At 50.1% G+C, this 27550-nt stretch overlaps 1 protein-coding gene across 8 annotated transcripts in view; it reads left to right on the top strand.

Annotated features, from left to right (window-relative positions):
- Nucleotides 1–27550, top strand: part of LOC119444336 (venom metalloproteinase antarease-like TtrivMP_A) — a 1295510-nt gene that overhangs the window by 277068 nt on the left and 990892 nt on the right. For 3 of the 8 annotated variants that reach the window (XM_049663285.1, XM_049663286.1, XM_049663287.1), the window contains exon 8: nt 1236–1360. The exons of 3 other annotated variants lie outside the window; for them this stretch is intronic. In XM_049663285.1, the coding sequence (XP_049519242.1) occupies nt 1236–1360 (125 nt within the window). Of the gene's footprint in view, nt 1–1235; nt 1361–1505; nt 1556–27550 lie in introns of all 8 variants that reach the window. 2 more of the 8 variants (XM_049663284.1, XM_049663282.1) reach the window with 1 other exon arrangement.

The raw sequence follows: 27550 nt of genomic DNA, 5'->3' as shown, positions 1-27550 counted from the left end.
CGACTATGGCGATTGAAATGCAGACCACAAGCGCAGCAGTTACGACGTCAAAATCAAGCCTCATTGCGCAGCCTTAGAACTTGTTTTCCGTAGTCACGATGGTTTCGACGGGAATTTAGGGCGCAGGCTCCTTTCCCAAGCGTATCAACCCTGAACGAAGCCGAACGCCAGGCCGGGGTACGCTTGTACCCATATGAACCAGTGGGGGCCCGGCGGCGGTGGGAATCGAACCCACACCCTCCCGCAGTACTTGTAACGGTAAGCAGAAAAAAAAATTCAGCAGAACCCATGCCACGATGATGCTCAACGTTAATGCGATTAGCACTCCAAAATGTAGCGGCACGTATTGATTAACATACCTTGATTTCAAGTTTATGGCCGTCATTTTGAGATTTTCATTGTTTCGGGTTCGTTACCAATTGCGCGTATATGTGGCTTTCCATCTCGCTCGGAATCTGATGAACCTATCGTAGGTGGCATGGCCTAACAGCAACGGCCATGCTCTGTAAGTGGTTATGCACATAGTCACCATTGAGATCATTGTGGGGCCAAGGGCAGCTGTTGTAGTTTGTATTGTTTGATCTTGTGCATGCGACTGTTGTTTTGTGTACGAAAGCAATGTTTCATGTGCAAGAGAGCAGACAGCAGCAACACCTCAATGTGGTACAAACAGGCTAATCACACTAGCTAAAATCAAGCAATAAATTATAAAAGGCAATAACGCTATTAATTGAGCCAGTTGGTATATATTTCGGAGCAGAAGACTCGACACACTAGGCAAAGAACGAGCAGCCAAAGGAGGCGGGGCTCTGGGCAAATGAAGCGTTTAATTCCGGGAAAACCGCACGCAAAAAATAAGCAGAAATATATAGAAATAAGCCTCAAGCTAGCACACAATTAAAAGCAAACTACTTTCTCGATGAGTAAGTTGAACTGTTAGAATTCTTACGCAATACAACCAAATACGACGTCTTGGAAGTTTAAAAAAGAAAATGTGTTGGCTTTGCATCAAAAGAAAAAAAAAGGTTTCTTCTAAATGAAATTATTTGGAAGTTGGCGCTTGTCCTGTCGCATGAGTTCTCTGTCCCAGTCTTCACCGCAGATTACCTTGAACATTATATTCTCCGAAACTACCATACCTTTGAGCGATCCGAAAAAAAGAAACGCTAACGATTAAGAATGAAAAAGTAGCGTGTGCACCCATCTGTAAGGCACTTCTCTGTCTTTTCAAACAGAACGACAGTTTTTCGAAAGTTGGCCGAGGCACAGTTGAAGCGAAGCCGACTTTGGGCGGATTGAAAAAATATTTCATGGAGGGGAAGGTGCCAGGGAATCCTGACCTGATATATTTTGTGACTGGGTGAGCAAACCGCACATATTTTTGTGTCTGAACGAATGCGAAATGTGAGGTTAAGGGCTGCCGATTTACAAATTTAATGCTCATATTCTTATAGCCGGATATTTTGATGTAAACCTGTCTGATAATATTTCAAATCCTCCTACAGCCTGACAATGGTCGATTTTGTAGAAGGAAAACTGTCTCCAGTTTTATCAGGTAAGTCGAAGTGCGTTTAATTTAGAGCATGTTACCACCCACTTTATTTTCCTGCATGGGAATGTCCTAAAGTGCACAGGGTGATAAGGGCGTGCCAAGTGCGGCAATCCGTTATTTAGGGTTCCGTCAGCAAGATGTGACGCCGCTACCATTTTTTTAAAGCCAATGATTACGCTGTCGTGCAACAAATAAATTCAGTATATCAATTTAATTGTCAATGCTCCCGTACCTCGAAACCCACTAAGTGAGACCCTTTTGAACGCCTGGTTTGCACACTATTTACTGATGACGCTGGCTTCGCACCCAGCCATTTGTCGCCTCAAGAATCGCCTTGTCGCTACCGCTGTGGTTCGATTCCCGGTCGCGACAGGAGCTTACTGATGGAGATGGAATGCAAGGATTCCCCTGTACTTGGACACTACACGTTAAGAGTCACCGGAAGGCATAATTAATCTAAACCCCAGCACTGCTGCGTTCCTCATAATGTGTTGGGCAGGTTGAGGACGCTAATTTCCACATTTTTATTCTGCTAAATATGCTCTACGAGTACACACTTGATTCATGCTTCTTCTTAGTTTGTACATCGACAAACGTGGCATTCTCATAGGCATCTTTTCACTCAAATATTATGAGATCTCAAGAATGAACAACTCGATAATGGCCTTCTGTCTTCGCAAGTTTTATTCGTCCTTATTCTTTAGCACATCAACCAGGGAATAAAATGTTGAACCATCATGTATAATAAACAAGGGTTTGGCTGTAGTGGGACGACTTCGCGATTTTCTCAAAGGCAATTGATTAATCCCGGGAAAATATGATGGTCAGATTATTCCGTAAATTAAGAGGACACTCGCTCACGCTCGCAAATATGCAATGGTACTAGTACCCACGAACATCCCGCTCCATTTACTAAAACTCACTATACTCGCAGTCCCTTATTAAATATGAGTGCACTCGGTTGACATTGGGCGGACTATTGAGGTGTTTACTTATGTTACGTAAGAATGTTAGAAGCTAAACGTATCCTCGGGGTCCGCAACGTAAAAAAGTGGTGAAATATATTGCGTCTTTTTCATGAGTTACTGCATAAGCTCAAAAAACATGAACGCTTTAAGCTTTGATCGCGGCGTTAAGAAATCTGGCGCAATTTACGCATAATAAGTGATTACGTATAAAATAAATGACAAATTACATCGCGCAAAAAAAAAACTGTGCCGGACCAAGGACATAACACGTAGCTCAGAAGGCACTGAAATTAAGTTAAAAAAAATGTGGTTGATCCCTCTTATATAGGAATCGGTATAGAACACGAAAGTGAAACGTGTCTTCACAGAAGTAGTGTAATGTTTATTGCACATTGATATATAATGTCTATTGGTGTTTTGTGGCTAAAGCGCCCTTAGGCGTTGATGCACCCACGCTGACGCCTGGTGGCACGTCTCCTCCATCACGACTACCAACGTCGATGACCATGAGCAACCGTCGTGCATATGGAAGCTGCACTACGCTGCACACGCTAGCACAACGCGAAAGACGAAGCACGTAACTGACACACTAATACAACGCGCAAGACAAAGCACGTAACTGAATCGTCACCGAGTCAAATCAGCGCGTACAGCGCGTCGTAATTGCAGCCTCCGCGATCAACTTCAGAAACATTTTCAGAGCTAATTGCGGAGGCCACGCTCCGCTGTGCTGAGTACGGTGAACGCCACCTAGGTGGCGTTGGTAGTGCTTCTTGATGCCAGCGTCCCTTCGAATGCTGGCATCGAGGCGTCGTAGTGCTGAGACCACCGAAGCGTTCACTGTCGGTGCGCGTTAGTGTCATAATGCAGTACTTCTCTTTTCTGCTCGTAGGCGGCGGCACCGCCCCGAGCAAGAGCGCGGGTACACGGAGGAGTGTTAGATATATAAGGCGCGTCTGTGTAGCTCTCTGCAAATGCGTTTGTGGCGCAATGGGTTAAACGCTCGGCGATCTATCGTCGCGGACCGAGAGGTCGTGGGTTCGATTTCCAAATTTTGCATGTTTGTGGAACTTTTTCTTCTGGTTTCTTTCTTTGTATTATGTTCGTGTACATTGTAAGCTGACGTATTTCCGTGACGGAAATACGTCAGTGAAGTCTTGGTGGACCCCGGCATAAAACACTTTCGTGTTAAAAATAATCGATAAGCGAATGACAGTACTCCTCATTTAATACAGTGCTAGAAAGTACGTACCAATGTGGAAAACGAGATCTAGCCATGCTTTCTAGGACGCGCACCATATACGGCAGTTGTCGTTGCATTTCGACAAGGAGTAATGAACACAGAAATATTGATTTGCGACATTTGCATATCTTCTGAAGCTTTGGTCAGAGTTTTCAGTCGTGAACGCTGTCATCGCCAGCGACATCCGGTGAAAGAGCGGCTCGCTGTGTCGCACTGGCGTCGTAAATAGAGGGAACGGGGGCCGCCTGAGACAAGCAGTGGACGCGTCAAGCGATCAAACGTGGTGGTGCCCACGATTGCGCCATAAACAGGGTGTATACTTCATGCACATATGTCATCATGTCATTCTTTAAACTACTCACCGGCGCCCCGTTTCAAAATTTACATTAAACTACTCACTGGCGCCTTGTTTCAAAATTTACATTAAACTACTCACTGGCGCCTTGTTTCAAAATTTACAGATGAATGCAGGGCAAACTGCAGCGAATTGGTTCTTCTTTGATTGCTGGACAAATTTCCGTCGGGCGCGCTGCAAATTTCGTGGCGCGTTCGCGTCGTCATGCTGTCATTGCCTAGATGCGCATGCACACTTTGCACTTGGAGAGCCGGAAAGTCTCCAGAGGCGCCCAATACGTTTGGCTGCAAAAGCGACAAAGCCCAAGTGGATGCAGCGTCCCGCTCTACTCTTTTGTCTCTGCCGGAGCCAGGAGCAGCGTTCCGGAATACCCTGTCGGCATCAGCAGCTGTGTGCATACCACACCGTGGTGCATACACCGGCCCAGAGTGAACGTCAAGCTAAACCTTTGAAATATTTTCAGTGGGCGTTTCAAAAACGCCGACGGCTTTCTGCCCGTCTCATCTCACCTCGCGAGACGCCGCGGTGACGACACTGGCCGGCATTCCTGGTCGCGCCAGCATTGCTATATACAGGCCTAGGCTGCCTCGCGTGCCGCATCGTGTCATGTTGCGTTCGCCTATTGATTATGACACCGCGCGGGCAGCTTGAGACCAACGCTCAACATTGCTATCGCTTGCAGTGCTTCGTCTTGCGGCTATACTGTCAGTTATCTGTTTGTGGAGGAGACGGTAATGCAAGAGGTGCTAGTGCTTTCTCCTTCACCTCAATCAACCAGTCTGTAAATAGATAAATTAAGTAATAAACGCTTCACCTTGCACTGGGCCGCGCAACGCTTGAAACACCGAAGCTGGGCGATCGTAGCCCAGCATTTCCCGGAAGTGCGCGTGAACTCTTCATCTGATTACTCACGATGATGATAATTACTTTTCGCGCGTCTCCGACTTATGGCCGTCACTGCGCGTTGCATAGCGCAGCTTGCAACACCGACACCGCGTTCCAACGCCGACACCGCGTTCCAGGAGACCCGCTCCGTGAATGACTTTCTCTCTCGCTCTCATAGCGCGTAAAACCTCTTCACCTCGCAGAGCACGAGCGTACGAACGCGCCAGCTGTGGACGAAGACGACGGCGCTCGAACGCAATCATATGGTTCGCATAAATGCATGTTCTGCAAGCGTGACTGCATAGCCTAGTGGCTACGACGCTCACTTTGGGACCGGGGGTGGGCGGGCTCAAATCCCGGCTCGGCAAGAAAGCTTATTTTCTATTCTTCCTTGGTAGTTTCTTGCTACGAACCTGAAATTACGGCTGGCTTAAACAGCTTGGCTGTTAAAACAACAACTTAAGAATGCCTTGAGTTGTCCAAATGCATGAAAGGAATATTATTTCGGCGGGGATAAGAATAGGCAACACAAAAGGGAAAATGTATTCACGGAATATATACAGAGTGAAGCCGAGATGGCGGAACAACTACCACACGAGCGCTTCTTCGGTCGTCGTCTTCCTACACTTGCTGGCGTCTTCGCCAATGTACGAGAATGGCTTGTATCATATGACCCCGCCGGTGGAAGCGCCGTCTCGGTGCTTAGGAAGGGTCGTTGTCGGAGAAGTAGGGCTTCAGACGGGTGACGTGAACGATATCACTAGGATGTGTGGAGGACGACGAGCTACCGTCCACCGGAGCGATCTCGTAGGTGACTTCACTGAGCTGGTGGAGAACCGTGTAGGGGACAGGTCAGCAAGACAGAAACTTCGAAGACAGGCCCACGTGGCGGGATGGCGTCCAAAGAAGAACCAAAGAGCCTGGTGAGAAGTGAACGGCTCTGTGGTGGCTGTCATAGCGAGCCTTTTGGGAGATCTGTGAGGCAGAGACGATCGCGTGCAATCTAGCGAGCGGTGTGACCCCTAGCAGCAGCATCGCGGGCGTACTCTGTAGGAGCGTCGTGGCAGAAGGCAGGATAGTCTCAAAGGACAGCGTTGGGTGGCGGCCAAACAACACGTAGAACGGAGAAAAGCCGGCGGTGTCGTAGCGGGACGAGTTGTACGCGAATGTCACATAAGGCAAAATGTTGTCCTAATCATGATGATCAGCGGACACGTACATCAAGAGCATCGTGGTTAGCGTGCGATTAAGACACTTGGTAAGTCTGTTTGTTTGCGGATGGTAGGCTGTGATTAGCTTGTGACGCGCGGAACACGAATGAAGGATGTCGTCAAGAACTTTGAAAGAAATGAGCCACCGCGATCGGTCAGCAATTGTCGTGGCACGCCGTGGTGGAGAATGACATCGGGAAGCAGAAAGTCCGTGACGTCAGAGGCGCAGCTTGCTGGCTGTGCCCGGGTGATGGCATATCGTGTGGTGTAGTCAGTAGCTACGGCAATCCACTTGTTACTCGTAGAAGAAGTCGGGAATGATCCAACAAGATCGACGCCAACGCGGTAGAACGTTACAGTTGTAATGTCGATAGGCTGAAGTGGACCTGCGGGCAACAAGGACGGGCGCTTGAGGCGCTGGCATGTCTCACAAGTCGCAACTTACCGGCGTACAGAACGATAAAAGCCTGTCCAGAATAACCAACGCCGCAACCGTCGTGTGTACAGGACACTCCGTGGTGTCCGGCTGTTGAGCATCGTGGAGCTGGTGGAGGAGAGTAGAAGGGAGAGCTGTAGATACGACGAGCAGAAGCTCGGGCTCGTGGGGGTTGGTATTGCGAGGATAGAGAATGTGATCACGGAGCATGAACAGGTGGAGGAACGGGTCGGAGTGAGTAGCGCATAGACGATCGAAGATGGACCGCAAGTTTGCATCACTGAGCTGTTGACTGCGTATGTCACTCAAGTCGGAGATGGCGAGGATGCAGGCGTCGGAATAGTGAACGGTGGAGTCGGGATGGTCCACGGGATGACGTTATAGGCGATCGGTGTCCCGGTGCATGGCGCCGGACTTGTAAAGGACAGCAAAGCTGTATTCTTGAAGCTTTGGTGCCCAGCAACCAAGTTGTCCAGTCGGGTCTTCGAGGGAGGAGAGCCAGCACAGCGCGCGGGGGAACGTGATAACCGAAAAGGGGCGGCCAAACAAGTACGGTCTATAATTTGCGACTGCCAAAACTAGAGCAAGGCCTTCACGTTCAGTGATCGAGAACATTCGCTTGGAAGGGGAGAGGAGGCGGCTGGCGTACGCGATCACGCGGTCTTGGCCTTGTTGTGGATGAGCGAGAACAGCGCCGATGCCGTGTCCACTGGCGTCGGTTCAAACTTCTGTAGGCGCCGTGGGGTCTAAATGCAGCAAGACGGGAGGCGTGCTAAGCAATCTGGTGAGCGTGCAGAATACATCGGCTTGTGCAGGACTCCATGAAAATGGGATGTCCATCTGCAGGAGCTGTGTAAGCGGACGGGCAATGTCGGCAAAGTTCTTGACAAAACGCCGGAATTGAGAACACAAGCCAACAAAGCTCCGGACGTCTTTGGCCGAACGCGCCACGGAAGTTTTTCACGACACAAATTTTGTCGGGATCAGGTTGGACGCCACGAGAACTGATGCGGTGACCTAATAGAGTAATTTCACGACGGCCAAAGCTGCACTTCGACGAGTTCTACTGAAGGCCAGCACGTCGGAAAACGCCAAGCACTGACGACAGGCGAGTAAGGTGGCTCTCAAATGTTGGCGAAAAAACAATGACATCATCGAGATAACAGAGGCGCGTAGACCATTTGTAACCACGAAGCAGATAGTCCATCATTCGTTCAAACGTGGTAGGGCAATACATAAGATAAAAGGCCTAACTTTAAATTGGAAAAGACCATCGCGTGTAACAAATGCGGTCTTTTCGCGATCCAGGTCATCGACAAATCTGCCACTATCCCGAATGTACTTCTATGGATGAGAAGTATGTAGACCCGTGGAGACAGTCAAGGGCACCATCAATCCACGGCAGTAGGTATACGTCCTTACGTGGGACATTGTTCAAATGACGATAGTCGACGAGGATGCCCCAGCTGCCATCCTTCTTTACTAGGACGACAGGGGATGCCCAGGGACTACAGGAATGTTCAATGACGTTTTTGGCGAGCATCTTGTCCACCTCGCGCTGAATCACTTGCCGTTCAGCATGGGACACACGCTAAGGACCTCGTCGAATACGGTTGGCGTCTCCAGCATGAAACTTATGAGTTGTGACGGAAGTCTGGCCCAAAGGGCGCTCATCAAATTCAAAGATGTCGCGACAGGAGAGCAACAGGTGCCGGGGCGCGGCAGCGTGTGCTGGGACGAAGTCAGTCACTACCATTTTTCTCAAAGCTTACATCAGGTGAACTGGACGAGGTGTTGGCTGCAGAGGCAGGCGAAAAATCGTCAGCATCGAACGCAGGAATGGCATGCTCGTCGACAGCAGAGACGTTAGCTAGAGCAACAATGCCTACCAGGATAATTTGCGTGCATCAGCTAAAGTTCAAGATGGGCAGTGAAACTGTGTTCCTACTGATGGTAACGAGGGTGTGAGGAACGTGAATATTTCAGGCCAATAGAACTTCGGATATTGGAGTCTGCAAGTAATCAGCATCAGAAATTGGAGGCCGGGATGTGAAAAACACCGCGATACAAGCTACTACGGGATTTTCTACTGTCTTCCTCCTATATTGACGGGAGCCTTTGCATACCATCGACACTCTCCTTTCACACCCCCTGACGCTTCCGAGTGCCAACCTGTGTACGAAGCAGCCCGACAAGCCGAAGAGTGCCGCCAGCTCGCGCGCACCTATACATCGCAAAACTACAGTGCCAGAAGGAAGGACGCGCCGACTCACTTCCAAATCCCACGTATGCCCCATGTTGTCTTGTATGGCTCGCTGTTCCTTGACAAACTCTTGGGCTTGCCTCGAAACTCGATCCAAAGTAAAAGGGCCTTACCGCGTCTTGGAGCGAACGTCCCCGGTGAATTTTCTCATCGAACCACTTTCTCCATCTGACGACATGCGCCGGCGTGGCCGTGACCTCGTCGACGTAGCACGTCTCAAACCCTACCATGATTATCTGCCTCCAACCTCCTAGGTCGCCAGGATGGCTCTTTTTCTGCGGCGCCGACTGTGAAGAAAAAACGCGCCTCCGTCCAGCGGCATCGCCAACGCTCGGCCCACTCTGCTCGCGCTGCTGCTCACTGGTGTCTTTGGAGATGGTGCTCCAGGCTGCCTCACCGTTCCTTGAACTCGTAGATCATCTCTTTTCAATTGGTGGAGGGCTTGAGGGGGCAATCGAGCGTGATCAACGGAGCACAAACGTCGTTGACGCGTGGGTGGAGCGTCCGAGTAAAGAGCCAGGTCTAGCTGGAGCATACCACAGTCACAATCAAACAGGGTGGAATGGTCTAATAGGAAGTCAATAGGAAGAAGCATAGTCAAGGAGTGGTCGGCGACACTTATGCGTACTGAGCGCATCCCAAGGACAGGAAGGGTTCCACGATCGGTGGCACGGATGGTTGATAACGTGGGTGGTGTGTGGACTTTCTTCAACCGATGACGAAACGCTGAACACATCATATATATCTGTGCGCCTATGTCAACGAGGGCAGCGACGAGTACACCATACACTTGAACGTCAATTAAGTTGCGCCTAGTCGGCAAAGTGGTGACAGTATTTTGCGGGCGAGTCGTCAATGCAGCGTCACCTTCGGGAGCTGCAGCGTCTAGTTTTTGGAGGCAGGCGTACAGTCGGTGATTGCGGGCGGCGGCATTGTTAGAAGCGAGACGATGGGCGCCGAGACAACAGCGAGCGGGACTGGTGACCACGCGGAGATGGTGAACTATGGCACGACATGGTCGGAGCGTCATCACCGTTGGGCAGAGGTGACTCGCGGTAAAGCTAGAAGTGGTTAGGATTGGTCTGGGGGCGACGGTTATGAGTATAGGGCGAATGAGGCCAAGACTACCGGTTACTGCAGTAGCGGGCAACATGACCAATCTGACTGCAAAAAAGCAAATGGGCCGGTCTTTAACAGTCCTCAAGTCGGCTGGATTGCGGGAACGCAGCCTCTGGCCTTGGGCATACGAAACTAGTAAACGGTCAGTCGCACAGGAGGAAGCGACGGCGCACACTTTGTCCAGGTCAGCATTGAATAGCCCTTAAAGAACGATGGCTTGGACAAGCGGTCCCATGGTAGTGCTAGACTCACAGGTGCGGGAGCACGGAGAAGCAGGCGACATATCCTCAAGTTCACGGCGTATGATCTTCGTCACGTGCTCCGCGGTTAACGGCAGCTGTGGTGAAGGTACGTCTTCGCACGACGATGTTGCTGCCGTGTGGGGAAGTCGAGCGAACTGAGGGGCAATAGGTCGAGTCACGGCGTTTTCAAAACGCTTGCACTCCTTTATGATGACATCTACTGTGTCACAGTCCTTGCGATTGCCAGATTGAAGGCATCATCTGCTATCCCTTCTAGAACGTGTCCCACTTTTTCTCACTCTGCCATACCGCCATCTGATTTGGGGCAAAGGGCCAGCACATCCGGTGAGTAAAACAGGAAGGATTTTGTTGATTTTTCGGCACGTGATGCTAGCTCCTTCTTCACCGCCATCTTTCGACCGATGACCTTGCTGAAAAGAGCACGCATCTTTTCCTTGCAGCTATCCCAGCGTCCGATTTCCTCTTCGTGTTTCTGGAACCCTACCCTTGCTATCCCTTGAAAATAAAAATAGGATGTTGGCCAACATGACCGTATCATCCCATCGGTTGCTCTTACTTGCACGCTCGTAGGTCGCCAACCAATCGTCGATGTCGACATCATTAGACCCACAAAACGTGCCTGGGGCTCTTGGCTGGGCAACCACAACCGTTGACATGGCCACAGTTTCGGTGGGAATCATCTCTTCGGTCAATGTGGAAAGAGCCAGGCGCCATCCGCTGCGGAGCTCCGTTGTCTCGAGTTGGTAACTCGCAGCTTCACCAAAAATATGATGGGGATAAGAATGGGCAACGCAAAAGGGAAAATGTATACACGGAATATATACAGAGCGAAGCCGGGATGGAGGAACAACTACACGAGCGCTTTTTCGGTCGCCGTCTTCCTCCGCTTGCTGGCGCCTTCTCCAATGTAGGGAAATGGCTTATAACAATATAAATTTATTGCTGATTACACAAAATCAGCGAAGGGGAGAAGGCATTGCCTTGCCAACTTATGGCAAAAGTAGAAGTTCGTTTTCTCTCACTGGTGATATGCGGGCCTGAAAATTGGCGGGTATCGCTGTGAACCCCGAATGTCAATATATAAAAATGGGTTCCCAGGCATTCATTCACCTTACTAAATTAGACTAAAGCGCGGAGGGAAGGACAAGAGGGATTGACCAGCATTAGCTACCAGTAATTTATGATGTCTATACGCGCAACCTGCCTGAATTTGATCGGAACGTGATCTGCACAACACATGGCTCAAAAGCCCAGCCTTTCATAAAGCGTCCTGAACAAGAAATCACAATCTATGTAAAAATATGAAATTCACCATAACTCTTGCGTACAAACGAGTCCTTAGGACATTTCGCACTTATCGGGTGGACCACTTTAGTGAAAACATTTTCTTTATAGTAAGTGTAGTGGGGAAGAGGGACACAAACAATTGAGAGAGGACGACGAGGTCCGGCATCCCGGAGAGCGCGAGACAGTGACCGACGTTCTTGGGCCAAGGCTGTTGCTACGTAGCCCCTCGTTGTAAATAAAGCCCCTTACAGTTTGGTGGAAAGGTGCTGGGCATCTTCTAGTCTCCCAACCTGGAACTACGAAGCCGTACCCTGCCTCCAGCGCCAGCGATGGCTGAAGAAACCACCGCCCAAGGTCCTTCTTAGACTCAACCCACCGTGTGTCCCGGCGTGCTGCGTCAGCGTCACCCGCCGATATTCAGCGGAACTGACGACCAAGACGTCGAGGACTGGTTGGCAACTTACCAGAGGGTGAGCGCAGTCAACAAATGAGACGATGTGACTAGGCTGGCCAATGTCATATTCTACTTGACTGGCATCGCCAGTCTCTGGTTCTGCAATCACGAAGCGGAGATTCATAACTGGGCCTCGTTCAAGACCACGTTTTCAGAAATGTTCGGCCGCCCCGCAGTACGCAAGCTCCGCGCAGAACAACGACTTCGTGAACTCGCTCAACAACACGGTGAGAACTTCACCAGTTATATTGAAGACGTCGTCGACTTGTGTAAGCGTATCAACCCGTCGATGCACGAGTCGGATAAGATGAAGCACATCCTGAAAGGAACAGCCGGTGACGGATTTCAAATGTTATTGGCCGAAGACCCCCAAACCGTCGCAGATGTCAGCTTGTGCCAGAGTTTCGACTAATTGCGCAAGCAACGCGCCCAAACTCGACGTCCTCTGGAACAGAACGACTCGATCGCGGCCTTGACTCTGGGTGACCAGAATGCACTATTGATTCAGATCAAGCAGTTTGTGCATGAGGAGGTCGCCAGACAACTCTCTATTTTAACGAGCACGCCCGAGCCAGCACAGGCACAACATCTGGCCCCAGTCATACGCCAAGTTATTTAGGAAGAGGCCACTGGAAGAGGCCTTTCGCTCGTCCGCCACCTCCGGACTCTTCGCCCTTGATGTACGCGCAAGTCGTCGCTGCCGGGTCGCATCGTCAGCCAGCCTATTCCTCCGCGCCGGCAGCCGTTCGACCACCACCTGTCCCGTTCAGCCGACTAGTCCCCACGTTTTCGAATCCATGGCGCACTGTGGACAATCGCCCTATATGCTATTCTTGCGGTTATGCAGGACATGTGGCACGCTTCTGTCGCCGTCGCCCTCCTGTTCAAATAGACGCCATGCGACCGTGTGCGCACGATTCTAGACGTTTTGATGGCACAGCGCGCCTAATTAATCTTCTTCGCCCGAGCGCCTGCCCGAGCGCCTGCCGTCCGCTACCCACCGATCTCCATCCCCTCGACGTCACTCTCTGTCACGTATGCGCCGTCGTCCCTGCCCTTCTGACGCGGAAAACTAGATGCCGCAGTTCCTGAGGCACGAACTGTGTCGTCGTCGATCAATTCATGTCCTCGCATTTGTTGGTGGTGGTGCTGAATTGTAGCAACAGGCGGGTTTAGCCTGGCGATCAAGGCCGGCAATTGCTCCGCCTGAGCGTCTCTTACAATATCGCTGAATGGTTTCACCATATGTCCATCAAACTAGCCTCTCTTAAGAATTCCATAAGGAGACGTGAAGTTTCTGTGCGGACTATAACTGATCCCTCGGGAAATACAAGGTGTTGCAGGCACGCATGCGGAAGGTCCTTTTTTTGTAGATTCTCCAAGAGAGCGACCCTTTCAACTTGGAATTGCTGGCATGACCACAGAAAGTGTTCAATATCTCCTGTCTCGTCACATGCCATACAGTTCGAAGAATTGATTCGTCCCGTGTTAAATAACCAGGCCGGTGTACTAGCAGATCCTGTCCTGATTCGATATAAAAGTGATGCTTCGTCTCGATGAAATCTCTTGGTTACTCAGGGTATATGTGGTGGAACCCAAAAGCGACCCAAAGTTATTTCGAATGTCCGATTTTTTCACTTGATTACTCTTTGGAGCCTTTATTTTCGGAGGATGATAGAGCGCTGCGTATGCAAGCGCATCAGCTTTTTCGTTGCCAGTAATACCAATGTGGGAGGGAATCCACTGAAACTTTACCGTGAAGCCTTTTTTTTTTAGTTCTTTCACAAGGGCTAGTGATTTGCGTGGGAACTTGGTGGATGGCAGACCGCCGTATAGTTGTAACGCGGCCTTTGAGTCCGTAAGGACAACCACCTTCTGCGAAGGCAGAGTCTTTAGTTTGCGCAGAGCAGAAGCTATTGCTATGCCTTCCACAACTGTCGACGAGGCCATACAGTCCAGATGGCCAGACCATGTATATTTCAGAGAGGGAATACAAAATGCAGCTGCACAGCGGTCTTCGTCTACTTTGACAGAGCCATCTGTGTATACTTGTAGGTGGTTCGGGTAAGTCGTGTGCAAATGTTGTAGGACTGATGACTTGGCGTCTGCAGATGGAATGCAGCTCTTTGACTGCAATCGTGGTATACTTAAGTCGCATGTGATGTCGTCGAATGTCCAGGGTGGTTCTATCTTTTCCCTCTGTCTCGAGCAGCGCAATCCTAAGACGCAAAGTGTGTTCAGTGCTGCCTAAAAATGTGACCGTGGCCTGTTACTTATACGTCTTAACAGGGCTTTGCAGGGCGTAGACTCACTCAATCGTAGTAACTGGATCATGAGACTCTGGGAAGCCTGAAGTCGCAGACGGCGTGACTCAGCTTCGTAGAGCACTTTCTTGTTCGACACTGGCTGAGGGACTCCAAGGCAAAGTCGAATACCTTTTCTGTGGATGGCTTCTAAGCGCTCGTATTGACTATCTGAGGGTGACATCAGGGGTAGCTGGTACAGGATCCGATTGGTAACCAACGCTGTATGTAGCCGTAGCATCGACGTCGGGTGGTTGCCCCAGCGTATGCCAGTGACTCGCTTGAGCACATGTAGCCTATGTGACGATGACGCCACAACGTGGTCAACAGCGCGGCGCCAGATTAGCCTGTGGTCCAAGGTAACGCCAAGAAATCGGACGTTGGTGTCTTGTCGAATGTGGTATCCGTCCACATTCAGCTTCAAGCGTGTAGATTTTCTTTTAACGCCAGGAAATAGTATGTATGATGATTTCTCTGCTGAGAGTGATAGTCCAAGCGTTGCCAAGTGGCCCTGAATGGCATTTACTGCTCCCTGGGCTATTCGTGCGAGGTGCCGATGCTGGTAGCCGGAGACCCATATGCAGATATCATCGGCATATATAGATATCTTCACTGGTGTTCGATGGTTTAGTACTCTTGGGAGGCTAGCCATGGCGATGTTAAACAATAAGGGAGATAAAACACTCTCCTGTGGCACGCCGCGAAATATACCTATTTCATCGCTTAAAGTGTTACCAAGACGGACTCTGCTACGGCGATCATTGAGAAACGTATGTATGAAGTGCAAGAGATGACCCGTGACGCCAATAACTTGTAACTGGCTGATGATGGCAGTTGGAGACACGTAGTCGTAAGCCTTGGAAATATCCATAAAAACGGCAAGTGTCGACAGGCCATCCGCACTGTAATGTTCTATGTGGCTTAGCAGGTCTAGCGCATTGTCTTGAGCACTTAGACGCTGGCGAAACCCAGTCATGCACGGCGGTAGTTTTCGACCCTGCTCGACAGACCAAGTGAGTCTTGTGCACACCATCTTCTTCATTAGCTTCGCTGCACAGGAGATCAGCGATACCGGTCTGTATGAGTCCAGAGCTGCAGGATTCTTTCCAGGTTTCAGAACCGGTACCACCCCTGCTACCTTCCATAAATGTGGGATGTCCCCTCTCGCCCACACTTTGTTAAAAAATGCCAGCAATTCACGTCGTTGCTCAATCGGTAAGTTCGTCAGCATCTGATTACTTATGCGGTCAGGTCCCACCACACAGCGACGTCGGAGGCTGCTCATAGCTAGCTCCATCTCTCTCAGTGTAAAAGGAGCATCCATCGGAGACGACGATAGCGGCGGAGGCGGGTTGGTTGTGCCGGCTGACCTTCCAGAAGAGTATACTTGGGCAAAGGCATTCGCAAGACAATCGAGCGTCTTGCCCATCTTCAATGCTAGGGCTTCAAATGGCTTGTTTGGTCGAAAGTTTCCAGCAAGGTTATTAATGACCCACCACATCATTGGAACTGGCGTGAAGACCGATAGGCTTGCACAAAATGCTGGCCATTGATCTCTTCTTAGTTTCTTCGTGTAACGTCGAATCACCGCGTTAATTCTGTTGTATACTGTCTTCATTGGTGGGTCGCCCTTCGTCCTCATTAGCCTCCGTTCCGCTCTTCTACGAGCAGCGCATAGATTTTTTAGCTTTAGATCCGGAGCGGGAAAGTGGTCGGGTAGCTTCAGCTCAGCGGTAGCTAATCTCTTGCTACGTAGCATGTCCACGAACAGGTCTCCAGATGATTCACTTAGGCCGTCCCTGTATGTATCCCAATGCGTCACAGGACAGGATTTTCGGCCGTTGGTTCTATATCCAGCAATGTTGACGAAGACAGGAAAATGGTCACTACCCATTCTATCTTTACTGGTCGTTGACGATGCGAGGATGTCTGCTGAGTATAATGTCAAGTCAATGACACTGTAAGGGGCCGGTGGTCGAAAAAACGTTGGTTGTTTGTCATTCGCCACGCAGAGTCCCTCAGTGTCTAAGGCACTAACAATTTGCTTCCCACGTGCATCAGTCATCTTGTCGCCCCAAAGAGTATGGTGTGCGTTAAAGTCCCCACATATAATCCTCGGAGCCGGGCAGCGGCTTCAGAGGTCTCGTATGATTTCTCCCATCGAGACCTTCCGGCGAGAGCTCACATACACGGACGCCACGCTGAGGCTTCGGTTTCCCCGCCACACTTGTACAGCAGTGACCTCCAAAGCACTGCTGCAAAGGTCTTGAACTGGGAGAACGTAATGCGGTATTTCACGTCTCACATATAGCGTGGCGCTTCCATTCGGAAATGTCGGAATACTTTGGTTTCCATGTGCGACGTAACCATCAATTGATCTGGAATTTGGAAGACCAGCCTCGGACAGGGCCAATATTGGCACAGGCATGTTGCGTAAGAAAAGCAACAGTTCAGGTAAATGGCACGCAAGACCCGCAATTCCTCGCATTTCTCCGGCCAACCTCATCGATGTTTTTGTGGATGGCTTTCATACCCATGCACTTGTGGACACTGGTGCTCCAGTTTCAGTGATAGACATTAAACTTTGCCGCTTGCTTAGGAAGATTACCACGACATCAAAGGGATTGTCCCTTCGTACCGCCAGCGCAGACCATATTTAGCCATCAACCGCCTGCAAAGCCCGCGTCGTCATTCAAGATGTTGTGTATCCCATTGAGTTTCTGGTGTTACCAGCCTGTTCGCATGATGTCATCCTCGGTTGGGATTTTCTGTCTAGCCATCATGCCGTTATTGACTGTGCTCGTGCCGAGGTGGCGTTCTCTGCGTTGTGTTCCGCGTCGTTTGCCCCTACATTGGAGAAGTTGTTTGTCGCCGATAATACGAACATCCCACCCAGTAGCGCAGCTCTTGTCCCCGTGTCCACTGCCGCCGTTGGTGAATCCACAGTTCTATTTACCCCCTCCGAGACCGTTCAACGCCGCAGGAATCCCACGTTGCCATTTGCCGTTCTCGACATGCCCAACGGCGCTACATCGTTGTTTGTTATGAATCCGTTGCCAGTCCCCTCCACCTTACTCCGTGAAGAGTGTACAGGCACAATTCAGGCATTCGACATATCCTCCATCATCTGCCTTGACGACGCGGACAACTTTCCACTTAGTGCTCTGACACCTTCTGCTGGTACGCCTGATCGCCCACCTTTAAGCATGTTTGGCTCCGCCATCGACGACGAACTTACAGAGGCGCACCGCGAGAAACGTCTTGCACTTCTCCACCAGTTTCGTGGCTCGTTTGATTTCCAGCAGAAGTCATTAGGCCGCACGTACACTGTTCTCCATCCGATTGACACCGGCTCACAAACGCCTCTCCGACAGCGCCCTTACCGCGTATCCCCTGCTGAGCGTCGTGTGATCTCCGAACAGGTCGACGACATTCTTCAGCGTGGCATCATTCAGCCGTCCTGCAGTCCCTGGTCGTCGCCTGTTGTTCTCGTCAAGAAAAAGGACGGCTCGATACGCTTCTGCGTCGATTACCGCCGATTAAACAAAGTTACGCGCAAAGATGTGTATCCTCTGCCACGAATCAACGATGCCCTGGCTAGACTGCTTGCAAGGAGCCGAATTCTTTTCATCACTAGACTTAAGATCCGGCTATTGGCAGGTCCCTATGGCGCCATCCGATCGCCCGAAAACTGCCTTCGTAACTCCCGATGAGCTGTACGAATTCAATGTCGTGCCCTTGGGTCTATGTAATGCGCCAGCCACATTCGAAAGGATGATTGACATTGTCTTGCGTGGCTTAAAGTGGAAGACATGGCTGTGCTATCTGGACGACGTCGTTGTTTTCTCCCCTGATTTCGATAGCCACCTCCATCGTCTTTGCGAAGTATTGAGCTGTTGACGGGCGCAGGACTTCAGCCTAACATCAAGAAGTGCCGATTCGGAGCTCGCAAACTCACCATCCTGGGCCACGTTGTCTCGAAGGATGGCATCCTTCCCGATCCGCAGAAACTTCGTGCTGTTGCGGAATTCCTGAAGCCTACCACCGTAAAGCGCTTCGCAGATTCCTTGGTCTCTGTTCATACTGCTACACGCGTGTGGTATTTGATTGTTTGACCGAGGCGCGCGGGCGTCATCACTCGAGAAAAGAAGAGGAAGAACGAGCTGGGCTCGCGCTGTGAACCTAACCGTTCAGTGCTGCAACCGCTGTTGTAAATACAACCTGTAAATAGTTGCCCGTCTTACTGACTCGTTCTTCGCGTAACATCATGGTGGAGGTGGAACGTTCCCCGTCCTCGCCACGGAGCTCCGAAGCGGCCGCACCGTCGTCTTCTCAGCCATGGCTTCCGCTGGAAACACCCCGTCGCCACCTACACCTGCGGCGCCTACCACAACGTACGTTACGGCTCCTAGTCTCCGTGATCCTGGGACATTCTCCGCCCAAAATGGCGTTGACGTCGACGACTGGCTCTGCATGTATGAGCGTGTTAGCCGAAGCCACCACTGGGACCCCACCATCATGCTTGCCAATGTGATATATTATCTGGACGGGACACCGCTTGTCTGGTTTCGCACCCATGAGGTTGAGATATCCAGCTGGGACACTTTCAAAGATAGGCTTTCGCCGCTTTCTGAAGAACTTCGCTTCCATTATAGCACCACTAACGAAGCTGCTCACCGGCGATAGCTTTCTGTCTGGTTGGTCGACGGCATGTGATGAGGCTTTCCCAACATTATGTCATCTCTTGACTTCACCGCCCATTTTACGTCACTTCGACTCTACCGCTCCAACCAAGGTACACACGGATGCTAGTGGGATCGGACTTGGCGCTGTATTTGCCCAACGAAAGCCGGACTTCTGTGAGTACGTAGTTGCATATGCTAGTCGTGCCCTCACGAAGGCAGAGTGCAAGTACTCGGTTACCGAAAAGGAATGTTTGGCCATTGTTTGCGCGTTGCAGAAATTTCGCCCTTACTTGTACGGCCATTCGTTTGATGTCACAGATCGCCATTCGCTCTGCTGGTTGGCTTCATTGAAGGATCCGTCGGGTCGACTTGGGACGCTGGGCGCTACGTTTACAAGAATTTGATATTCGCATTCTTTACCGCTCCGGACGCAAGCACGCTGACGCCGACGCGCTTTCCCGATCGCCCGTGTCTTCTGACGTTGCGACTGTTTCCCTTTCCGCAACTTCCTTCGCCAGCATAAATATCACTGACATGCCTTCCGAACAGCGCAAGGATCCCTGGATCGCCTCGCTGATCGACGCTCTAGCTGCGCCTTCGACGAAACCTGCCCCACGCCTCTCTCGTGCTCTTCGTCGCCAGGTAGCTCATTATGCGCTCCAGGACGCAATGTTGTACCGCCGCAACTATCAGCCAGATGGTCAAAAATGGCTTCTTGTTATACCTCGCCATTTACGCTCCGCTCTGTGCACGCACTTCCACGCCGACCCACAAAACGCGCACGCTGGCGTTTTGAAATCCTATGACAGATTTCGCCAGCGATTCTGGCGGGGAACTGGCGGGGAATGTACACATACATCCGCAAGCACCCTCGCTCCTGCATTGAGTGTCAACGCCGGAAGACAACCAGTCCCACGCCTAGGCCATTACAACCTTTGCCGTGTCCAGCTCGCCCGTTTGATAGACTCAGCATAGACCTGTACGGGCCCCTTCCTTCCCCCTGCGGGCGATCGGTGGATTATTGTGGCCGTCGACCATCTCACTCGTCATGCCGGGACTCTTCCAACAGTTTCAGCTCGTGATGTTCCCTTGTTCATCTTGCGCAGCTTCGTTCTACGCCACGGCGCGCCACGTGAGCTGCTGAGCGACCGTGGGCGTGTGTTTCTTTCGCAAGTCGTCCAAGAGCTTCTGAGTGCGTGCAATACTATTCATCGCACCACTACAAGCTATCATCCACAGACTAATGGCTTGACGGAGCGCTTTAACCGAACACTTGGTGATATGCTCTCCATGTGCATAGCTTCCGACCATTCTAATTGGGACTTAGGGCTTCCTTTTGTGACCTATGTCTTCAATACAGCCACACAAGCGACCACGGGATTTTCCCCTTTCTTTCTCCTATACGGACGTGAGCCCTCTTCCACACTGGATACCATACTTCCGTACCGCCCGGATGCGTCCGAATACCGCCCAGCCTCAGAACTCGCTCAATGTGCCGAACAGTGCCGCCAACTAGCACGCTCATTTACATCCGTGGCACAAGGTCTTCAATAAGAACGCTGTGACCCGGCTAAACCTGTTCCTACCTTCCCTGTTGGCTCGCTCGTGTGGCTTTCAATTCCATGCCAGACCCCCGGTCTATCCCGCAAGTTTGCAGCGAAATATCATGGTCCCTACCGGATCGTACAATGCCTGTCGCCGGTGAACTACGTCATCGAGCCTGTGACACCTCCCACCGACAGACGCTGCCGCGGTCGTGAAACAGTGCACGTGAGCCGCTTAAGGCCCTACGACGACCCTCTTGTGCTTGCAGCGGCTTGAGTCGCCAGGATGGCTCCTCTTCGCCGCCGGGGCCAATGTAGTCGGGAAGAGGGCCTCTTTGGCCAAGGCTGTTGCTACGTAGCCCCTCCTTGTAAATAAACCCCCTTACAGAAAATTTAAGCGATCGAAGGATGCCTTCTGCACGAAATAACGAATCAGTAAATTAGAGAATGGAGTATGACGGCTCCTTGCCCACCCAGTCTCCGCTACGCTGAAACAACTAGCGCAGCAAAAAGCAACTTGTCACCGTCAGCGTCGTCATCATCAGCACCATCACCCACAGATACATACCGCTACCTAGGCGTCACAATATCAAACAAACTCACCTGGTCTGACCACATCTTACAACTAGCGGCTGATTGTTCTAGATCGCTCGGCTTAATCAAAAGGTCCCTATCAATGTCACCCGCTTTGCATTCGAAAACTTGCCTACGAAACATTCATCCGCACTGAACTCGAATATGCCTCACCAATTTGGAGCCCTCATCAGACTTACTTGATTAACCACATTAGAATCTGTACAGAATCGGGCTGCGCGATTTATAGCTTCACAATACGATTGGAACACAAGCATTAGTAGCATTTAATCTTCTCTTAATCTCCAGTCCTTGTCAGCTCGCCGCACAATTGCACAACTGTGTCTTTTTCACAAACTCTACTACTATTTTCCCCAGTTGCGTAATACACTTCTTCTTCCTCCTCACCGCACTTCTCGTCGACTTTTCAACAGCTTAAGTATAAAATGTCTTCATGGAACTACCACCGCATTTCAGAAATCTTTCCTGCCCATCACAATAGAGCACTGGAACGAACGAATCAATAGTTATTGAGCGTGATAGCTCAAAAATCAAGCAGTTACTGACAGCCCATTATCAAACCTAATCACCTTGCTTACACCTGTGCCACGTCTTACTACTATTGCTGTATTATATATATATATATATATATATATATATATATGTATATTTATTTTATTTTTCCTATATTTAGCGTTCATACAATTTTTTGATATCATGACTGCTCTGTATTTCTGTTTTTGCCCCCCCCCCCTTATGTAATACCCTGAAAGGGGCCTTTAGGGGTTCTTAAATGATGATGATGATGATGAATGGCGTTACGCGAAGCTAACCTAGTGCGTCTTGTTTCCAGTACAGTGGAGTAGCTGCCAGTATTTTTTTGGTTACTGAGATTTATTTAGCTAATTGTAATTCATTATCTAACTCGAGAAGTAGTGTCCTAATTGTCAAAGTGTCAATGAGAAAATTGTGGAGCAACATGAAAACCCCCCGATACAGCTTTCTGTTGCTCAATACGTGCTACATAAATGTGTTTTTCCGAGCGTGAAAGGAGTCCGCGAATACACGCAAAGTGCCTCGAGGGACCTAGTCGTGCGGCAATTCTGCGTGTATTCGCGGGCTTCTTTCGCACTCAGAAAAACACATTTATGTAGCACGTATTGAGCAGTGCTTGTGTAAGTGCACTGATGACGCTTGTTCCTTGGTCAATCACAAACAGAACGTTATCTAGCAGGACCTCATCCAGGCCAAGTTTCACGCATCTCCGCACAGGCTCTCTCCGAATGTGGTCGCCTGTCTTCTTCTAAGGAGGAAATTCACTCGTAAATAATACCAAGCTGTTAAGCGTTCAGTCGTCATTCAGGAAGTGAGCAGACGCTGTGATGCACGCCGTTTTCTTATAATCGTCAGTCCACATGGTGGCCGTCATGGAAGAACGGCCTTCCTTTATCGCTGCCTTGAACACTGGCCTCAGCATTTCTCGTACATCACCGCCCACTTGAGCTGCCTCGCGGGACACAGGCGTTGGGTGCGGAAGTAATTCTATGGCGGATATGGTTCCGTACCGCGCGGCGGCAGCGACAAGCAAATCGGCAAGCTTCAAAAATGTATCATCTCGCACGACATCGAAGGGCATCATATGTTTAGCGCACCATCGGACGCACGCTCTCACGAAGCTACTCTTTAGACTTGCAGGCACCGTGGACTGGTTTAGCACAGCCAGTCATCAAATTGGCACAGCAGATCCTCCCGTTGACTTACACTAGTGTCTATTCAGGTGAGACGTTCCGGTCTTACTAGGGTGAAAGCTTGGAAACTCTTTACAATGCACATGTCCTGCTCGAGATAAAGTGTTGGAGTCAACAACCAAATCGGAATTCTTCCAAGCATTACTCTTCTGGAAGTGCTCTGCCAGAAGCTTCAGTTTCTCAGAAGCTTTGTCCTCCTTCTAGCATGTATTCATTGTCCCCTGTATACACGTAAAATTATCACGTGCTGTTAGGCTCACGAAAATATCGAGTCAATTATTTAAAACAGTGAATTCAAAATATATGCTTGTTATCAATACAAAAAAATAACTTGTTAAGCAATTAATTCAGATTCCATTTTTGTCAGGTACCTGTCATGCCCACATCAAAAATGCGTCTTTAGAAATTCGCTGGCTGTGCTCGAGTAATCTTAGGGTCAGCCTTTGCTGGGGTTTGCCATGAAAGCCGAAGTGATGCGCTGCTGCCTCACAAGGACACTTCTAATCGTGATTGAGTTACTCCGTGTTGAACTAAACCCTGATCGAGCGCATTCACATGGGCACTGTCATGCGCTCTTGATTACAAATCCGCCAACATCCTTCAAGAAGTTCAGTCTCAATAAGCACCAAATCCAAAGCGGGTTCAAGTCCCCTTGGGGCAGCGGCGCAAGCGAATGGCAGCCACGGACTGCGGAGAGTTCGCGATAGCTAGCAATGCCAGCGAAAACGTACACTGCGCTATCATACAGCACCGTAATTGGCCCAGGAAACATCTCGTTTCCATTTCACTAAGCTAAATAAGTCATCTTCATGGAATGCTCCCCTCGGAATGAGGCCACGCTTATGGCGAGGACGACGCCAAGAAACAAAGCGCGCCGCGATCTATTCAGCAATATCTATTCACCACCAGCTTGCGCGAAAGGGCGCCGCACCAATTCCACTGTCGGCTTATTGGTCAGCCTTAGTTACCCTCAGCGCCGAAAAGTTGTGTCATTTATTACAGTAGCTAATTCTCCCACGAGATTCTGCGAAACTAGTCCATCTAGTGCAGACGGCGCTGTAAACCGGCACAGCAGATGAAGCTGAGCTGATATTAGATACCAACGGCGCTACAATCGGTTTCTTTGTCCACTTATCTGACGCACTTAGTGTAGCTCATGGCGGTTAACTTATTTCTGGAAAGCGACACCGCCCCCCCCCCCTACCCCCGGCCGCCGCGACAAAACCCTAAACGCATAAAAAAAACAAAAAAAAAAACATGACGGCGGTTGCGATGCTAAGCGCCTTTCCGAAGGAAGGCTGAGGGAGATGGTGCGACAGCGCCGTGAGGAAGCAAGGAGAATAGAAGAAAGTGCGTGAAAGGCACAGCGGAGTGCTCAGTGTTCCAAGAGGAGCGCCTATGCGAGTTGTTTGTTGGGGCTTCGGATTTGTGACCTGAGTAATGTGGCTGCGTCTCAAAGAGGTTTTAGCTACCGCTCACTTCGCTGTGATATTCGAGCTCTTATATTTCGTCACACGGCTAATTGAACTACTTCCTTGGTTATAATATTACGGCGCTACCAAGAGTGGCGCGAAAGTCAGAAGAAGACGATTTGACATGCCGAGGTGCAATCAGTCTCGACAGACTTTTTTGTTTATGTATCGTTGCTTGTGTTGTAAATGGTGTAAAGACATCTTTATATGTGACTTCCGCAATGTACCAAATTTGTGAGAGGTGCGGGGTACCCATGAGAAAAAGCAACGGAGCTCCGCAGTGGTCAACACCTCAGACTGGAGAACATTATGGACGAAACAGGACCCGAAATGGCGTGGCTCACATCAACGCGTACAACCCCGAAGGTTGTCCAGGCTCAGCCGCGGGATCCTGGAACGTTCTTCAGCACCGACCACCTCGACGTGGAAAACGGGATCGCAACGTATGAGCGTGTAAGTACCCACAACCAATGGGATCCGACGATTATGTTGGCTAACTTGGTGTTCTACATAATGGCACGGCGAAGGTGTGGTACGATAACCGCGAGGAAGAACTTAATGACTTGGACACGTGCAATCAGAAGATGAAGGACTTGTTCGGCCGTCCCGCCGAGCGGGAGAGCTCCGCCAAGAAAGAACTAGCGACCCGCGTCCAAACGTCCACAAAAGCATATGTCTCTTACTTCGAGGACGTGCTGGCTCTGCGCCGTAAAGCTGACAGTGATATAGCTGAGTCAGACACAATTGGACTTGTGCTGAATGGGATCACTTACGATGCTTTCAACCTGCTCATGTGCAAAAAATATGTGACCGTAAGGGACATCATAAAAGAGTGTCAACGCTTTGAGCAGGTCAAGTGCCGCCGAACACAGCGGCGACATCCTCTTGTGACGACAGGCTTGGAATGTAGCGACCATAATCATCAGATGACCTGACACGGGTAGTACGGTGAGAACCTGAAGCCATCTTTCCTGCAGCTTTTCTTTCTCGCCCTAGTGAACCGAGCAGCATACCTACAGTACCATTAGTGCAGGCAATAGTCCACGATGAACTCGGTAATCTTGGATTTCATTCTGTAGGCGCCACGGCCGCTTCACTGCTGTCTATTGCTTCACGCGCATCGAGTTATCAGCGGTATCGTGAACACTACCGAAAACCAGACTAGTGGCGAACTGCAGATGATCGGCCAATCTGTTTTGCCTGCCGGCGTATCGATCACGTTGCTCGCCATTGTAACAACCATATTGTCTCCTCCCCTCAGCGACCGCTATCCACCAGTTATTATCGCACCGACCAGAGTCCGCGCCGGTACCAGCCTCCGTTTGAAGCGCAACAGCCAAACAATGACGCTCGTGCTACTTGGAGCAGCCGCTCCTCGTCCTTCCGACGTCACCAGTCTCGTTCGCCACCAGCTCGTGGGCTATCGTTTCTATCACCGCAGGCTCGTTCACGGTGTTAGAAGCATTTTAGGTGGACCAACAGCGCCTCCGGAATGGGGGGAACATCGGTCCGATTTTTGTGCAGAGGGCCCGAGCTGGCGCCACAGTACCCGTGGTCGACGCGAGGTAACATGCATGGTCTCTTCGGGGCCGCGAACGCCGCTCGAAATAAATAAAAAAACTCAGCCTTCACGCTATAACGAGCACAAAAAGATAAAAACGACGAACAAATACTAGATTTTGATGATACAGCCATAGATATCTGTTGAATATGCTCAATTCACCACCTCAAAGGTTTGCGATAGGAGGATGCGTTCACATGCGGACACGTCAAATAGTGCATTTAAACATACAACAGTGAAGTCGCATTGAAATATGACAAAAGTGAGTTCTCTTTGTTGAATGAATGTTTACCTAGTTAGACAAAAATAACGTATTAGCCGTTGTGTTACAGCAGTAAAACGTACTGTCGATTGCCGTCTCAAGCATTCCAAGCAATTATCGGTCGTTGATTACGCATAAAACAATTTGTGATGTGTACAACGTTTGTTAACGCTAGCTTATCTCACATAAAACAGTGACTTTTAGCGAAGTCACAGCAGCTAAATTTGAGGCACCGACGACGCTTTAGGGCATGAAAAAGCATCCTGCTTTGGCGCCGCGAGAAGGGTAGACATATTTTCTGGGGTGGCTTTGTGTTTCCGATTCTTCTCTGTTCCTATCCGAGTAATATTTTTTTACTGTCTGTCTTACATAGTCACCCAGAGACACCATTACGACTTGGTCCTTTAAGGAACACGTCCATTTGGATGTGTGGAGTCTTTACGAGCGTAGCCAGTCCACACAGTGGTTACGGTGCTCAGCTGCTGACCGAAGGTCACTGGTTAGATCCCGGCCGCGGCGGTCGTATTTCGATGGAGGCGAAATGCTAGAGGCCCGTGTACTGTACCATATCAGTGCACGTTAAAGAACACGAGATTGTCGAAGTTTTCGGGGGCCTTCTACGGCATGGCTCATAATTATATCGTGGATTAGCACGTAAAACCCCATATATTGTCATTGTTACAAGCGTAGCTCTCGAACGCGGAGAGAAGTTTCGAGTCTGACACGGCTACGTTCGTTGGCAGGAGGGTGCGAACGGTCCGCAGGCGCCTTTCTTTTTTTCTGTCTTTGTCAAGTGAGCAGGGCGGTCAGGAAAATTCGTCGGCACGGCGTCTTTTGTCAGAGCCGCCTTTCGTGGTGCACTCACAAGAACGTGTAATTAGTAGACTGCTTCCCACGTCTTCGTCACCCACCTCGGCTTTCGAAGTGCTTCTCCTTCCTTGCGCGGAAGCGCATGGCACCATATCTTCACGCGGTCCGCTTCTCGGGCTGCAGTAAAAAGCTACACCTTTTCAGCGGAGGTCTTGTAGCCAGAGTTGCACCGTGGCACAAACCACTTCTTGCCCACTTCACGGCTTGCTAACACGAATAGCACTGCTTGTCATCGCACAAAAAAAAAATCACCGCATGTCCACGAAGTGAATCATAATGAGTGGGGCGAAGCACTGGGGATCGTTATACCGTAAAATCACCCGTGACATTGCCCCACTCGCGCATGTAAATGCATTACAACACGGAGTACGGTATGTACGATGTGTTTTATTGCTCATAACGAGTATATCGTGTTGAGTTCCGGGTTGCGTTTCGATTTCTTTATTACTGCTTTATGGTCGGTGAAATGCAGAGCCAGCAGTTCTTCTAGCGAATA

This window comes from Dermacentor silvarum, chromosome 3 (genome assembly GCF_013339745.2).
Source record: "Dermacentor silvarum isolate Dsil-2018 chromosome 3, BIME_Dsil_1.4, whole genome shotgun sequence".
In the NCBI taxonomy this organism is placed as follows: domain Eukaryota; kingdom Metazoa; phylum Arthropoda; class Arachnida; order Ixodida; family Ixodidae; genus Dermacentor; species Dermacentor silvarum.
Note: the sequence above shows the minus strand (reverse complement) of the source record. Positions and strands in the feature narration are given on the sequence as shown.